This window comes from Ursus americanus, chromosome 11, assembly GCF_024610735.1.
Source record: "Ursus americanus isolate L20-20 chromosome 11, mUrsAme1.1.p, whole genome shotgun sequence".
Lineage (NCBI taxonomy): Eukaryota > Metazoa > Chordata > Mammalia > Carnivora > Ursidae > Ursus > Ursus americanus.
In genome coordinates, this window is record NC_142137.1 from 74,617,596 (window position 1) to 74,631,926 (window position 14,331).

A 14,331-nucleotide genomic window follows, 5' to 3' on the forward strand; every position below is an offset into this window, starting at 1 on the left:
ATGTTGCAAGAGTCTGCACATCCTGGTCGGTGAGGACAGGGCCAGCACACAGGGTCGCCTGCGGGACTCACAAAGCACAAGGCCCCCAGGCTGGGATGGACGGGCTGAGGACCCGAATTTCTGCAGGCTCCCCATGCCAGAGCCCACTGGCGGGGGACGGCTGGTCCAGGGCCCTGCTTCACACGCGGTCACACAGACCCCCGGTCCCAGTGGGCGGCATGCCCCTGACCCCGTGGCCACCAAGGTGGCCCAGGCAAGGGAGGATGGGGGGGAGTGCAGAGATTCCTGACCACCCTGCACCCCCTGAACTCGTCCCGACGAGTCCCAGGACCAGGTGCACCTGCAGGGAGGACGGGGCCATGCGTGGGCAGGTGCTGTCCAGGGAGCCCATAGTCACTAGCCACACATGAGAAGGTCGTGGAGACCAGAGTGGTTTTTATGTTCTTCTTGTGTTTTTCTATTTTTTTTGTAATTATGTGTATTTTTTTATGCTTTCCACAGTGAGTATATACTATTTAGGCTTTTAAAAAATCTCTTTAAGAAGTCTGTTTAGGAATAATGCTCGATGAAACGGACATATACTTCGAGATGAAGAACGGTTTTCTCAGGATTTCTTTGGGGGAGACAAACTGTGGAATTTACCTCCGTCAGGGCCCAGCGGGTATTAATTCGTGTCATAACCAAATATTTCCGGGAACATCATTCAGTGCTCATGGCACTACGTGGGCCCTGGCCTCCCCTCAAGGGTGGTGCACTTCCCTCCGCCCTTCCCTGTGTTACCCAGAGAGGCCCCTCCCTGTGGCCAGGCTCCCCCCTCAGTTGTCAGTCAGAGGAAGTCCCCTCTGGAGTGTGGTCCTTCGGGAAGTTGAGGGAGGCTTCGTGGACGTCACTCCTGGGTACATGTCACCCCCTTGCAGCTGACCGGCAGTCACATGGACCACCACTCGAGGGGCGGCCCTCCTGCGGCAGAGCCTCACCCGGGTCCCCGGGGGCCCAGGGACCCGCGGAGCAGGTGCACGCCAAGCTGCAGCTCGTGGACCTGGCGGGCAGCGAGTGTGCGGGTGAGCCCAGAGCAGGGGCCTCTGTTGGGGCGAGCAGGGTTGTGGGGAGTCCTGAGTGTGGTTCCCGTCTGCAGTGACCTCACACCGGCTCCTCCCAGTGGGCCGCTGTCTTTCCACAGCTGCCAGACGCACTCATCCCAAAGCGATGCCCTCCTCCACGGCTCTGCAGCGGCCAGCCCGTTCCCAGTCGAGGCCATGCAGGGTGTTGCGGGAGGACGTCGATGGGACTGAGGGTCTCCCCACTCAGTGCTCCTCTCCTGAGAAGCAACAGTTTTGCTTTTCCTGGTTCATTTCCTGAAGTTGCCAGAGAATTTGTTGCCCCTGCTAACCACGTGACTGGGTCTTTGCACTTTCCCAGGTGTGTCTGGAGTGACAGGATTGGCCCTAAGGGAGACTTCATTCATAAACCGAAGCCTGGCGGCCCTCGCAGATGTCCTAGGGGCCCTGTCCGAGCGCAGAGGCCACATCCCGTACCGCAACAGCCAGCTCACCCACTTTCTCCAGGACGTTCTCGGTAACGATAAGGCCCCCCCACAAGAGGCCCCAGACCACAGGACCCCCAGGGGGTGCCATGCCACCCTGTCCCCTGCCCCGGCACGCCCACTCCCGTGGGGGGCTCGCTGCTCCTGGCCATACCTCCTTGGGGGACTTCCCAGCCCCCCAGGTCACTGTTGTCCCCCCGCAGTATTTCCAGCACTATCTTCAGTGTCGCTGTGCACTGGGCTGCTTGGTTTGCACGTGCCTGCCGAGCCCTCCAAGTAGGTCCTTGGCTCCTCACAGGGCAGCCTCCGTGTCCTGTGTCCCGTCCCGTCGGGCGTGTGGTGGGCTTCACAGCTGTGGGGACGCTCTGAGCCCGTGTGGGCGCACGGCGGTGAGCTGGGCCCCGTGCTGTGTCCCCTTGTTTGTGCCACACATTGGTTGCAGGTGCCAGAAACCCAGGCTGAGTTCCACACGGGGAGGGGACAGGTGGGGATCGTCTGCTCCTTTCCGAGCTGCAGCTTACCCTGAGGATAGCTGGGGGTAGAATGTTCTAGGCTTTCCAGGCATCTCCTCTCTCACTGCAGATGGGCTTTCTCCACAGGAAGAGGCCAGGCTGTTACAGCCTCTAAGAGGGCCCCAGGGCGAGTGGCTGAGAGCAAGGGGGCAGGGCCCACAGGGGTCACGTGCAGCCCTTGCCATGGCCTCCCAGTGTCTGCGCTATTTGCCTTCCCCGTCCTTCTGTCCTTCCTCAGCTTTTCCTTCCATGCTGCTCAGCAGCCCTGTTGTCCAACAAGCAGAAGCAACGGGCTGGGGACTGGGGGGCCCCGCCAGCTCGCGCCCTCGCCAGGAGTGGCCCAGCCCCACTGCGGCTTGCGCCTAGGCCCGCGCCCCCGCAGCCGGCGTCCCGACTCCACGCGGGCTCTGCAGTAGCTCATGATGCCGGGTTTTTCTTGGGATTCTTTTCACCTACTGTTGCTTCTTATTTTAAAGGAGGTGACGCAAAACTCCTGGTGATTCTCTGCGTGTCCCCCTCCCGGAAGCACGTGGCAGAGACACTGCGGTGCCTGGGGCTTGGGGCCCGGGTGAGGCAAGTCCAGCGAGGCCAAGCTGGAGGGGGCAGTCCGGCCTCCCGAAGACCCAGGTGAAGCAGGAGCAGGGGTCGTGTTGCATGTTGATGGGCTCTCCACCCTTACGATGAGTTTCCCATCATTACTTGACCATGTACGTGCCCCAGAATAAGCTCGTTTACTTTGGACTTCATAAGCCTGTTGTTTTCCAAGGAACCAGTGACACAGGCTGACCCATCATCCAGGAGCCGGAGACGCCCAGCAAGAAGCAGACGTGTCCCAGGAGCCCCAGGGGATGGGACTTGGGGGCAGGCGTCTCAAGGCTGAGCAGAAGGAGCTGTGCTGCTGCCGGCCGGCAGGGAAGGGGTGAAGACCAGACGAGGCCCCGGGATCAGAGCGCAAGTTCCAGAACCCCAGCCCTGGGCTCTCCTGCTGGCCGCCTGACCTGGACTAATTCCTTAGCCCATCAAGCCCGTCCCCTCGTCTGCAAGATGCCAGGTCCGCACAAACACCCCATGAAGAGCAGATGTTTTATGTCATCATTCCTCCTCGTGATGACGCGTCGTCCCAAGCCGACGTCCCAGAGCTGGCCATGATGCCTGACACATGGCGGAGCACAGGCTCTGAGCGTGGGGCCCGTGGGTGGGATCCAGGGGCCCTGGGAACTCAGATGCAGAGCGAACACCCCCCCATTGTGGGCCGCGTGCTGATGAAGTGTGTGTGTGTCGCAGTTTCAGCGTAGCCATGGGGGTTGCTTCCGTGGAAGCCGCGCTGAGCCGTGCCCACGGGCGTGTGGGCGTCAAGACCAACAGGACACGTGGCTGTGTGCTCGCTGCGCATGTGGCCCTGGAAGTGAGGCCCAGACGCCGTTCCCCGCTGATGCGTCCGTAGCACAAGCGGCTTAGGTGTGCGGAAAATACGGTCAGACCGCAGCCTGTCTTATGTGAGAGCGAGCAGAATGATTTTCTGGTGATTAGCACAAAGCCCGCAAGCCTGCTCCCTGCGTGTGGCTCCAGGGACGGGGTGCGTGGCCGTGCGGAGGGAGGCACGAGGACCCACGCCTGCCTCAGTGTCGCCGGGGCGGGGGGGGGGGGGGCGGGCAGCGCGTCCAGGGCCGCAGCTACTCACCGCCTTCCTGTTCCTCCCCGCACCTCCCGGGAGCCCGGTTCCTGCCCGGCTTTCGGCCCACGTGGTGCGAGGCTGGGCACACTCAGGCAGGCGGCAAACGTGCCCCGCGCTGAAGGTAACGGGGCTGGGAGTCCCCTGTGGGAGGGGGACTCCGCAGACGGCGGGGGCGGGTTATGTAGACGATTGGGAAGGTGATAGATTGGCCGCTGGAGGACAGACCGCGATGAGTGTACGCTGTGAGCGTGACAGCGACAGCAGCACGTGGACACAGCATGCAAGCCGTGACTCAGACGTCAGCAGCACAGCTGCTGGTGATACGATTTTCCAAAGAGGTGAAAACCCAGCAAGGTCACAGACAAATCCGTTTTAGAGGCCCTGACGCGGAGGGGGTGATGGTGACGGTGACAGAACAGTCGCCCCAGGCTTCATGGGAAGCAGTGCAGGGCAGTCTTCGCCTGCGAGTGTCAGATGGGTGTTAGCAGGTGGGGAGGGTTGTCCTGTCACTGCAGGATCCCCGTGGCAACCTCACACCCCCCAAGGCTCCAAGACGCCCCCACGGCTCAGAAAGATCCAAATGTCCGTGAGGGCAGCCCTAGAGCGGGTGTGCGTCCCGGGAGCCTCTCCAATGCAGCCTGTGCGGGACACGTTGCTTGCGTCCCAAGGCAGGTAGGGGACCGCGCCGGGCGGGCTGGAGAGTGATGAAGTGGGTCTTTGGCCACTCTTCAGGGCGCGGCCCACCGCCCAGCAAGAACTTTCTTCCTCGCACGCACTGTGAGTGGCCACCTCCGCACCGTCCGTCCCCTCTGCAGCCCAGCGTCCCGTGCCTGCCACCCCGACGCCCCCTCAGGACTGTCCTGCGAGACGGTCACTGGCCTCTGGAAGCTGAGGCAGTGACAGGCCTCACTGTGGGAGCATCGTGGTGCCCACTCCCGACAGAGCAGGGACGGGAGCATTTGGGGCAGGGGGAGTGCGTGCGCACAGGCTCACCGTGTGAATGCACACTCAGGGCCTTTGTCAGCACGTGGCCATGGCCGTGGCCGTGGGAGCCCCCAGGCCTCAGGGTGGCGGAGTGCCCGGCCTCGGGGCTGCTGTTCCGTGTTGTCCTGGTAATCGCGCAAACCTCGCCTCTGACTGGGTGTGTTTGGCAAAGACAGAGAACACTTCGTCGGTGGAGGAGGGGACGTTGAGCCTTGGCCTTGGGGTGGGTGTCACTGTCCGGATGCCAGAGTGGGTCCTAGGGCTTTAGGGCCGCACGAATCCCCGGACCTTCCCCTGCTCCTTGTACACAGCCTGCATCTGTCTCTGCCGCCTGCGGGGCCTGTGTCTCCCGGAGGTGAGGGCTCGCGTGCACAGGAGGGAGAACATGGGGGGCACCCACGGGGAGCCCGTGTCCCACATGCCCTGACGCACGCAGGGCACCGTCTTCTCCGGGCACCCAGGGCCCTCCACTCCCTACCTGACAGCCGCCCGCTGGAGACCCAGCCGCTGGGGACACGACAGTGAACGCGGCAGAGCCCCCCGGAGACTGCAGAACCAGGATCGGAATTAGTCCTGCCCCCCTCCCCGCTCCCTTCCCCTGACTGCCCCTGCCCCGGGGACAGAGCGCCCTGACCTTCCTCAGACACTGTTCAAGCCGCTGTACCGAGGGCACGCTGCGCACAGGGAGCCCCCGCGCCCCTCAGGGCTTCTCTACCGCATTCTTGGGACTGGCTCACGAGGACGGCTTTCTCTCCCTTGCTTGGTGCCCCCACCCCCAAGTGTATTTCGGGGATGCTGAACCACCAGCGCTGGTCACGTCCCCCTCCATGCGCATTTTCCCTGCGTGCCGTGCCATAGCTGGAGCCGTGGTGTCTGCTGGCGACAACGTAGGAAGGCCAGGGCTGCAGGGAGCGCGGCCGCGTGGGCGTCAGCGGGAGGGGTCCCCGGCACACTGTCTGGGAAACCCCGCCCCCGGCTGTGGGGGGGGCAGCTGCAGGGTGAGGCCCGGGGCCAGGGCGGTGGGGGCTTGAGGGCCAGAACGGGGACAGCTGGGGGTTTCCCGCGGGAAACAGTGAGGTGACGGATTCCAAAGGTGCTGAGCTAAGTACTTGGATAGAATAGAGAAGCATCCAATGAGAACTCTTAAAAAGTCAAGAGTACGAACAACCCCGAGACCCCGGGGCCCTGCCACACCCCCTGTTCTGAACTCCAGGCTGAATTCGGGCTGAGGCCCCCCGGTGCTCCGCCTCCCGGTGCTCGAATGCTTGGGGGCAGCGGGGCAAGCAGGGGGGCCACAGGCCTTCCTCTGCCTCCCCCACCTCCTGGAAGCCACTCTGTCCCCGCCTGGGGGTCAGTCACCTGTGAACTCCACACCCTTACCCCCCAGACCCGACCTGCACCCCTTGGCTGGGTCCCCGTCCTGCTGCCCTTCCACGAGGGGCAGTGGAACCAACCCTTGCGGGGGGTCAGTAGTCTTAGCCACCTATGGTTAAAAACGCCTTCAATCTGCAAATTTTAGAGAACCACGTAGCCATGTGCTGATGGGCCAAGGCCGAACTCTGATGGGCCTCGTGACCCCCCTGCTTCCCTCCTCGGAGCCCCCGGCCACTGTGCCTGTGGCCAGCTCCTCTCTAAAATCCCCAGGTCTCCTGGACAGACGCCCTGGTCCCCAGTCTGCTCTTCTCCTCTGCCGAGCTTCAAAGCCCACGCAGCGGCTCTGGGGCAGCCCGCCACGGAGTGGCTAGCCTTTCCTGAGAAAGGACGTCCTGTGCTCGGGATTCTGTCTCCCAAGGAGGTTGGCCTAGGTGACCCAGGGGCCACAGGGCAGAGTTCACCAAGCCTAAGTGAAGGTTAGACATGCCCTCTGGACTCCTGGGTCCATGACTTCAATGGTCTATGGGTCCCCCGAGAGCCACAGGCGCCTTGCACGGGCAGCCGGCCCAAGCAGAACTGCCCCCAGGTCCATTTGCCCTGTCCTGCATCCTAGCAGGGTGGCAGCCAGTGCTCCCCAGTGCACGCCCGACTCCCCTGGCCTCACCCCAGGGTAGGTAGGGTCACAGCAAGAGCAGGCAGTTGGCCAGGGATCTGCATCACACCAGCCCTCAGGGGTTCTGTGAATCTAGACCTGGTAACCCAGCCTCTGGCCTCCATCAAAACCTGGCCCAGGCCAGGCTGGAGAGGATAGTGGTCAGCGCTGGCCTACACTTTCCTGAGCCGTCTGCCCACTCCTGGGGTCCAGAGAGAACCTGGGTGGGCTTCCTTTCCGGCCCCATAGGCTGTAGTGCAGGGAGACGTGTGGGCTTTGCCCGTGCCCTGACCTGCCACAGCCCTGCGGGGCCACACGACCCTCGTCACCGGTGGTCACCCGTGGTCTCGGGGTGTAGGGGAATCAGCCCACTTAGCAGCCCCAAGCGAGCCCCGACCTGCCTCTTCTCACAAACCATCCATCCCTACTAGTTAAGACCCATTTTCCAGGAAAACATCTGTTTTGCCTGAAAGACAAAGTCCTAATCTACACAAAGGAGAAACTGGTATTTCTGACTTTCCAGCCACTCTTGCCTCCGCTCTGTGTCTGGCTTTCACTTTTCCCGGGTGGGCAGGAGTGGGGAGAGCTGGAGACCACCAACCCGGCCCCCTCTTGGCCTCTAATTGTGCTCCTCGCTCAGCCCAGCAACCCGACATTACCCAGTGGTTAACAGACACTTGGCATAATTTTCCTTGTCTGTCCATGGGGCCTGGAGGAAGGACAGAAATAGGAGCCCCGCCTGGGTTCTGGTGGTTTCTCGGGGTCAGCCAACGGTCCCTGCTGCCCCTTCTGCCAAGGACACAGGGCACTGGGCCTGGCCTCCCTCCTCCTTTGGCCCCAGCCATTCACAGATGGGTGGCATCCGGGGCGATGGGAGATGGAGCCTGCATGGGAGCCCCAACTTGCACCAAGAGTAGCCGGTCAGAAACCACATGGCCCTGAGCACGCGGGGCTGGTCCAGCCCCTCCCAGACACCCAGGCCTGTAGCAGCGCGGGGCTGAGGCCCACAGCGTACCTCCAGCACCCTCTTGTGGCAGCTGGGACAGACGTGGCATCCCCGTGGGCGGTCTGCCAACCCCTATCCACTCACCACGTCTGCTCACCCTCCCGTGTGCACACGTGGGCCTGTGTGCGGGGCCGGCCCGCCAGCTCGTTTCTGCCCCAGCCGACACCTTCTCTGTGCAGCAGCAAATCAGTCTGCTGGGCTGAGCTCTCGTGCCCACGTTTTCTTTGAAGGAAAGGAATATCCACGGACCTTAGACCAGAGCAGGCGCAACCCCATTTGTTACTATGGGGACAGGTCTTGTGATTTTGGAAACTCATGGGAAGCAGCAGCCCCAGACGGTTCTGGATGCCCTTCTCCCACCCTTCAGGCCCCGCCTGCTGCCTTGCTCGGGGGGGCCCCCCCTCAGCTTTTTCTCTTGTGGCCACTAGACTTGGTGCCCTTGGTAGCCCAGGGCCGGGTACTTCCTGCACAGGGACCAAACGGGCAGCCCAGAGAGCCTGCCCCACCACCCCTGACCCTGGCCAGCCCCTGCCCAGGCCTGGCCTGTGACGTCTGTCTAGTGAGGGGGCCTGGGTGCGCATGGTGACCCCTGGCTCTCCCCGCCCCTCCAGCCCCCACAGCAGCACTACCCCTTCAGCAACTTCAGGCCACAGAAGGTGGGTGGAGCAGCCTGGCTTCTCTCTAAGGAACACATCAGGTAACCATGAGCCCCAGGGGGCATGAGTGGCCCTCCACGTGCCCCTGTCCGGGAAGTGCTGGGACACAGCGTGTGTTCACAGGAGAAGCCCCCAGTGGACCAGCTACCAGTGTGACCGTGCAGCCCCGCCTCCTGGCCTGCCCAGCGCAGGCTGGTCCAAGTGTACGTGGGAGGCGTGGATTTAGTTCTTTATTACACGTGCCCAGTGTGTACGCACACAAGATTTCCTTTCACAGAAAGGGTCAGGAAGCCCAGCCAGAGGCGGCGTCAACCTTGCTGTATGTGTGCATGTGTGTGGGCGCACACACACATGCATACACACGTGTGCACGCACGAACACACATGCACACGCACACGTACATGCACGTATGCATACACACGTGTGCACGCACGTGCACACATGTGCACACGTACATACTCACACATGCATACACACACACGTGTACACACACACACACAATGGCTCGCAAACTCTGCCCTCTATCACCAAAATGAGCCTGAGCTGAGGTCCCATGCCCACGTGGCCTTCCCAGCACGAGCACAAGAGACACTGGGAGATGTCCCGGGCATAGGGCTGTGTGGCAGTGGGCTCCCCAACACCGCTGAGTATTCGGGACCACCAGGCAGGCACGAGTCAGTCCATCTAGACCAAGGGGACAGCAGGTGTACGGGTGGGGATCCTGTGCAGGGGAGAGGCCAGAGGGACCCAGGTAAAATGAGCCGTACCACACCGATGCCCACTAGGAACCTCAGGCTCGGGGCTTGTTACGACCGTCTCACAGCCCACCGGCTCCAGAGCAGCTGCTCTCGGGGTCTCTGACGGGATGCAGGGGCCCAGCTGGGGTTAGGAGGCAGGTGCGATGCAGCCAGACCCCGCTTTTCCACCTGGGGACACAAGTGCTAGTCTGCTAACATGCACTCCGTCCACCAGCGGGCTCAGCCCAGCGACTCTGCACCATCCAGGTGGCGGGGGGCTCCAGGAAGGCCACCTGCAAGCAGGGTCTGGGGGGGAGGGGAGCATGCCTCCACCCCAGGGAGCCACCCTGCCTTGGAAAGGAAAGCACAGCCCTTAATTACAGCGAATCCTCCCAGCCTGCTCCTGAGACACACGGTCCAACCGCAAGCTAGCCGCTGGGGCTGGGCTGTGCACCTGCTGTCACAGGCTGCCTATGCACTGGCCTCTGAACGCATGGATGGTTCAGCCCTGAGTGAAGGTCAGCTGTCCCTCAAAAGCACACTTTTCCAGAACCTGCTACCGCATGAACGGTAAAACCGCCCAGCTGTTCGGGTGTGAAGCCTCCAACGGGAGTCAGGTGAAGCTGGGAAGAACCTCGCCAACCCCAGACATGGAGGACGGGTCAGGTGCGGAGGGTGGGGCTGAGGCTGGTCCCTGCTCCACCCCATCTCACCTGCAGTCTTCTGACCCCTAAGGGTAACCAGCACTGTCCCAGGCCGGGAGCCCTGGCTGCTCCCGTGTGACCTGTGGTGGGAAAGGACCGGGACACTTGGGCTCTGTCTTAGGGTGCAGAGGGAGGAATATGCAGTGTGTAGATCGTGGCTAGCTGCCTCTGGTGGGCCTAGCTGCCTCTCTGGCTTTACAAGCTCTGCAGGGGCCCAGAGTCCAGAGGATCCTGCGGCTCCAGCCATGGTGCCTCTGGGGATGTCCGTATCCTGGGGGTGGTGGACAGGGGTCATCCACCAGCCAGGTCTGGGGTGACAGCCAGAACCACACCTCACAGACAGGGATTGCAAACAGAGTGGTCTAGCAGAAGCCTGTGGCCAGAGCTGGGACCAGCGACCACGACCATGGTTCAAAGGCTCCCAGAAGGCTGTGCACTTAGTCTAACCACCCATCACGGGTCAGTGCAGAGAGAACCTACAGGGGCACAGCGAACACCTCTTCCTTCCCAGAACAGACAGGGGGAGGGCAACCTGAAGGGCCAGCACGGCCCACCCCCCACTCGCCGGGAGACTGCGTGGTCAAGAAGACTTGACTTCTGCCTCCTGGTGACCCAGATGGATGGAGCTGGGGCCGTCATGGTTGGCACGAGAGTGGGACCCTCCCCTCCAGGTCCGACACCAAAGCCTGCTCCTCACACTGACAGGTGAACGTGCAGGAGGAAGGAGTGCAGGCAGCGGGCCTCTGTCAGCCAGGCGGTGGCGGGAGCCTCCAGAGCAGGAAGGGGTGAGGGCCGGAGACAGTCCTGCTGTGGGAGGCTGCCAAGCTGTGGGTGAGGTGTGGATCAAGCCCTCTGCGTGGGTGTAGCCGTGCTGTGTAGACAGAGCCCCAGGGGGACAGGACTTGCCACATGGATGAGCCATGCTGTGTAGACGCAGCCGTGCTATAAAGACAGAGCCCAGGGTGGATGAGCCATGTCTCGTGGATGCAACAGTGCCGGCTGGACAAGCTGGGCAGCGTGGATGAGCCCCAAGTGGGCGGAGCCACATCTGCAGGCATCTACACCACGAACTCCTGTGGGAGCTGGTCGTCCTTGCACAGGACCAGGAGGAGGCTGTTCGTGGACCTCACCGCATGGGTTCCCGGCAGTGCGTGGTCCGGGCTGCGGTGCTGTGGGTCTGCCTCTGGCATCTGCAGGGGAGAGTGAGGGTGCATTCTGACTTCCCGCCTGCCTCTCCATCTCTTGCCACCCCCCCAGTTCTGTCCTCCCTGAGAGCACACACCAGCACCCCTGGCTGGGGAGGCCCGCACGACGGCCTTTTGCCCCCGGCCCCCAGAGTCCCTCATCTGGAGGCTCCAGCCCCGCCCTGTCCTCACTGCAGCCTGCAGGGCCCACTGTCTACACAGCCCTCTTCTTCTGTCCTCCCACCTCGTGCCACCCGTGGCCGCAAGCTCTGTGGGCAGGAGTGGGGCACAGGCCATGGCCCCTCTGTTCTCAGCCAGGACAGCTCGGGGAGGGAGCGGCTCCTTCGCCGTGGGCTCCTCTCTCCCCTCTCCTATCCTGGAGGTGACCCCTACAGGAGGTGCCTGGGTCCCCGCTGGGGCCCTGATGCAGAGCCCACCCCTGTCCCAAGGGGCCTCGGGGCTGCTGGGTGGGGGGCTTGTAGCCCTAGGCTTTTTTCTTCCTTTGAACTCGGACGTGGTTACTATTTGATCGATTCTGGGATAAGATCCGGAGGCCTCCTCGGAAGTCGAGAACAGCTTCCCACCCCCATTTCCTGTGTGAGGAAGCCCGTCCAGTGCTGGGGCTCACAGATGGGCGCCCCGGGGCCCGTGCAGGTGGGGGCCCAGCGAGCGCCCACCACACTGAACTGCAGCAGGCACTTCCCATCCCGCAGGGCGGCTCATGCCGCAGAGAGGCCGTGCAGGGCTGGGGGATACAGGCCAACTCATCGCTCTTTGGCGGCCATGTCCTGTCTGCCATCCCTGGGCCGTGAGCCCCCAGCTGCGTTGGGAGCTGACCCTGCCCAGGGCACTGTGGCTTTTCTCCCCCTCCCTGGGTCTAGCTCCGTCCCTCTCTGTGAGTCCCATCACAGCCTAATGTTCTCTCTGTCCAGGGAGCCATCCCCAGGTCCGCTCTGAGCAAGGCGGGTACCTCCAGCCCATAACCACTGGCGTCGGTCCCTCCTCCCGCCCTGGGGAGCCTGGAGCAGCCCCTCGAGGGCTTGCCACCCAGGGATGGTGGACCCTGCCCCCCCGGCGATCACCCAACCAGGGAGGCGGAGGCCCAGGGGAGCCAGCCCTGCCCTGCTTTGCTCCCCCGGAAGCCTTCCGCTCCCCCACTGCCTGACTGCAGGTCCGGGGATCTCTCCCCGGGGGCCTCCAGTGAGCCTGGGCAGGCCAGGAAAGCAGGTGCAGGAGCCGGCCTGGGGCTGCCCGGCATGGGGCAACATACCTGGTGTAGGGCCTTGGCACTCCTGCCCCTCACCCCGGTCAGCGGGACCTGCACGACTGCCGTGGGCCCTGGGCCAGAGGCTGTGAGGAGGGGGTAAGGTGTGAGCAGAGCCAGGGACGAGCTCTGCAGCCCACCCTTTTCCCTCCTCCCCTGGGGACTCTGACTTGGGACCGGGAAGGGACTGGGAGCCTCCATGCACCCCTCCTCCAGGGGCCTTGGCCTGCAGGGGTGGTGAGAGAAGGTGGTCTGCAATCATACACCAGGTCCTGCGTGCTCCCCACGGAGGTGTCTGAGCCCCCTTGAATGTGCGAGGCTTTCCATGGGCCACAGTCAGGGCCCCCCGGGTTCCTCCTCGCTCAGGTGGTCCTTGCCCGTGGAAGCGACAGCCCCGGCACAGGACGCCTTCCCGTGGGGCCCCCGCGGGACCAGCCCTGCAGGGGCCCTCCGCCGTAAACCAGGCAAGGGTCCTAGCCCTCACCGCCCCCCCGCCCCAAGCTCTCACTGCCCCCTCCTTCCTCTCTGGTAGCCCGAGTGCTTTGGTTGGCCAAAGGCTCCGATGTCCAGTCAAAACAGGCTCTTAACTGGGCAAACCCCGTATTATTATTGTTATTGTTCACAGTGGACTGCAGACTGCAGGCTTGGACAGAAACGCAGATAGAAGCCACGTGGTCCTTTACCAGCAAACCAGACCACCTGACCCCGGCTGGCCCTAGTGACCAGAGGTGACTCTGGGAGACCCCAGTTGGCCCTGGTGACCCGTGGTGACTCTAGGTGACTCTGAGTGGTCCTGGGTGGCTGGGACCTGCAGCTGGTCCCCACAAATGCCCGTCGCGTGCACAGCTGAGGGTGCTGTGGATGGTCAGGAACAGCAGAGTCAATGGGACCTTCCTGGGGTGACAGAGAAAGCATTCCAGGGCCCTCACACACCCAGCCACTGCAGAAACAGCCCTGAGGGCTAAGCCGAACAGACACTGGGTCTTACAACTCCTGGAAACCTCTCGTCTCGTGGCCTCACCAGCCCCGTATGGCTGGATGTGACCTCACGGGCCCCGTGGGGCTAGAGAAGGCTCTGGCTGAAACACTCCCTGATGTCTGGATGATGAGGGAGGGGCACTGGCCAGGTCGGGCTCCCGAAAGTCCGAGGAGCCTCTTGTGACCAGCTGCAGAGAAGGCCGAAGGACCCCACCACACCACACCCACACCGAGGACCCGCTTTTCTCTGACCACAGGCCCAAGGCCACCTCATGGCGGGGGGGCCTGGTCATGCTGGGGAATAGTGAAGGGGTCACATAGAAATCACAGTCACGTGCACCCCAACCTCTCCGGGGGTGCGGTCCATGCGTGTCACCTTGGTGCCCACCACCGCGGCCCAGCCAGGGGCTGGCCGGGACGCACACTCACCATCTGCCCAGCCCTTCGTGTCCCCCTCGGGCCTGTCCCCGCTGCCACCGTCCGTGCAGTGGCTGCTCTGGCTGGTGCTGGAGCTGCAGGGTGGGGCCTCTGCACGGGGAGCCTCCGCACCCAAGGGCACATCCACCGACATCTCCCCGGGCTCCAAGGGCCGAACGTCAGCCTCGATGCCTGATGTGTGGGAGCTGCTGTGGCTGTCGGCCGACCGGACGGACAGGCGGTGGTGGAGGTGCTGGCTGCTGCCCCCACTGTCCCTGCTGCCCCCGCTGTGAGGGGAGCCCGGGGAGCCCCTGCCGCCCGGGTCCAGGTCCAGGTCCAGGTCCAGCGTGTCGCTGATGTAGGACTCGCGATAATGCTTCTTCTCTGCGCAGGGACAGGAGGGACGGCCAGTGTAAGAGTGGGCACGGGAGGGGGACAAAGGCGCTGTCTTACCTTCCTGGAGCTGCCGGTGGCCACCAGTGGCTGTGGGGACCTGCCAGGCACCCTCACCTTCCACGGGTGCCGAGGCCCAGGAGGTGCAGTGCGAGGGAAGGAGTGTGCCGTCCAGGGATCACGGCCCTGGGTACCCACAGTTACAGCCCAGCCCACCCAGGGGGCCTCTGTCACCGCAGCCAGTTTGCTCCC

The 14,331-nt window shown here is 63.3% G+C and overlaps 2 protein-coding genes across 9 annotated transcripts in view; one reads left to right on the forward strand and one right to left on the reverse strand.

Annotated features, from left to right (window-relative positions):
- The window catches only part of KIF25 (kinesin family member 25), a 50,039-nt gene extending 46,440 nt beyond the window's left edge, over positions 1 to 3,599 (forward strand). The window contains exons 11-14 of one of the 3 annotated variants that reach the window (XM_045770626.2): positions 918 to 1,061; positions 1,420 to 1,575; positions 2,532 to 2,682; positions 2,822 to 3,599. In XM_045770626.2, the coding sequence (XP_045626582.1) occupies positions 918 to 1,061; positions 1,420 to 1,575; positions 2,532 to 2,682; positions 2,822 to 2,831 (461 nt within the window). In that variant the 3' untranslated portion in view covers positions 2,832 to 3,599. Of the gene's footprint in view, positions 1 to 917; positions 1,062 to 1,419 lie in introns of all 3 variants that reach the window. The other 2 variants (XM_087865687.1, XM_087865686.1) reach the window with 2 other exon arrangements.
- A 5,020-nt stretch (positions 3,600 to 8,619) lies between these two features.
- The window catches only part of FRMD1 (FERM domain containing 1), a 35,519-nt gene continuing 29,807 nt past the window's right edge, over positions 8,620 to 14,331 (reverse strand). For 4 of the 6 annotated variants that reach the window (XM_087865688.1, XM_045770628.2, XM_087865689.1 and 1 more), the window contains 3 exons: positions 13,699 to 14,070; positions 12,298 to 12,377; positions 8,620 to 11,033 (listed from right to left, as the gene is read on the reverse strand). In XM_087865688.1, coding sequence (XP_087721814.1) covers positions 10,902 to 11,033; positions 12,298 to 12,377; positions 13,699 to 14,070 — 584 coding nt within the window. In that variant the 3' untranslated portion in view covers positions 8,620 to 10,901. The remainder of the gene's footprint in view (positions 11,034 to 12,297; positions 12,378 to 13,698; positions 14,071 to 14,331) is intronic. The other 2 variants (XR_006775078.2, XR_006775079.2) reach the window with 2 other exon arrangements.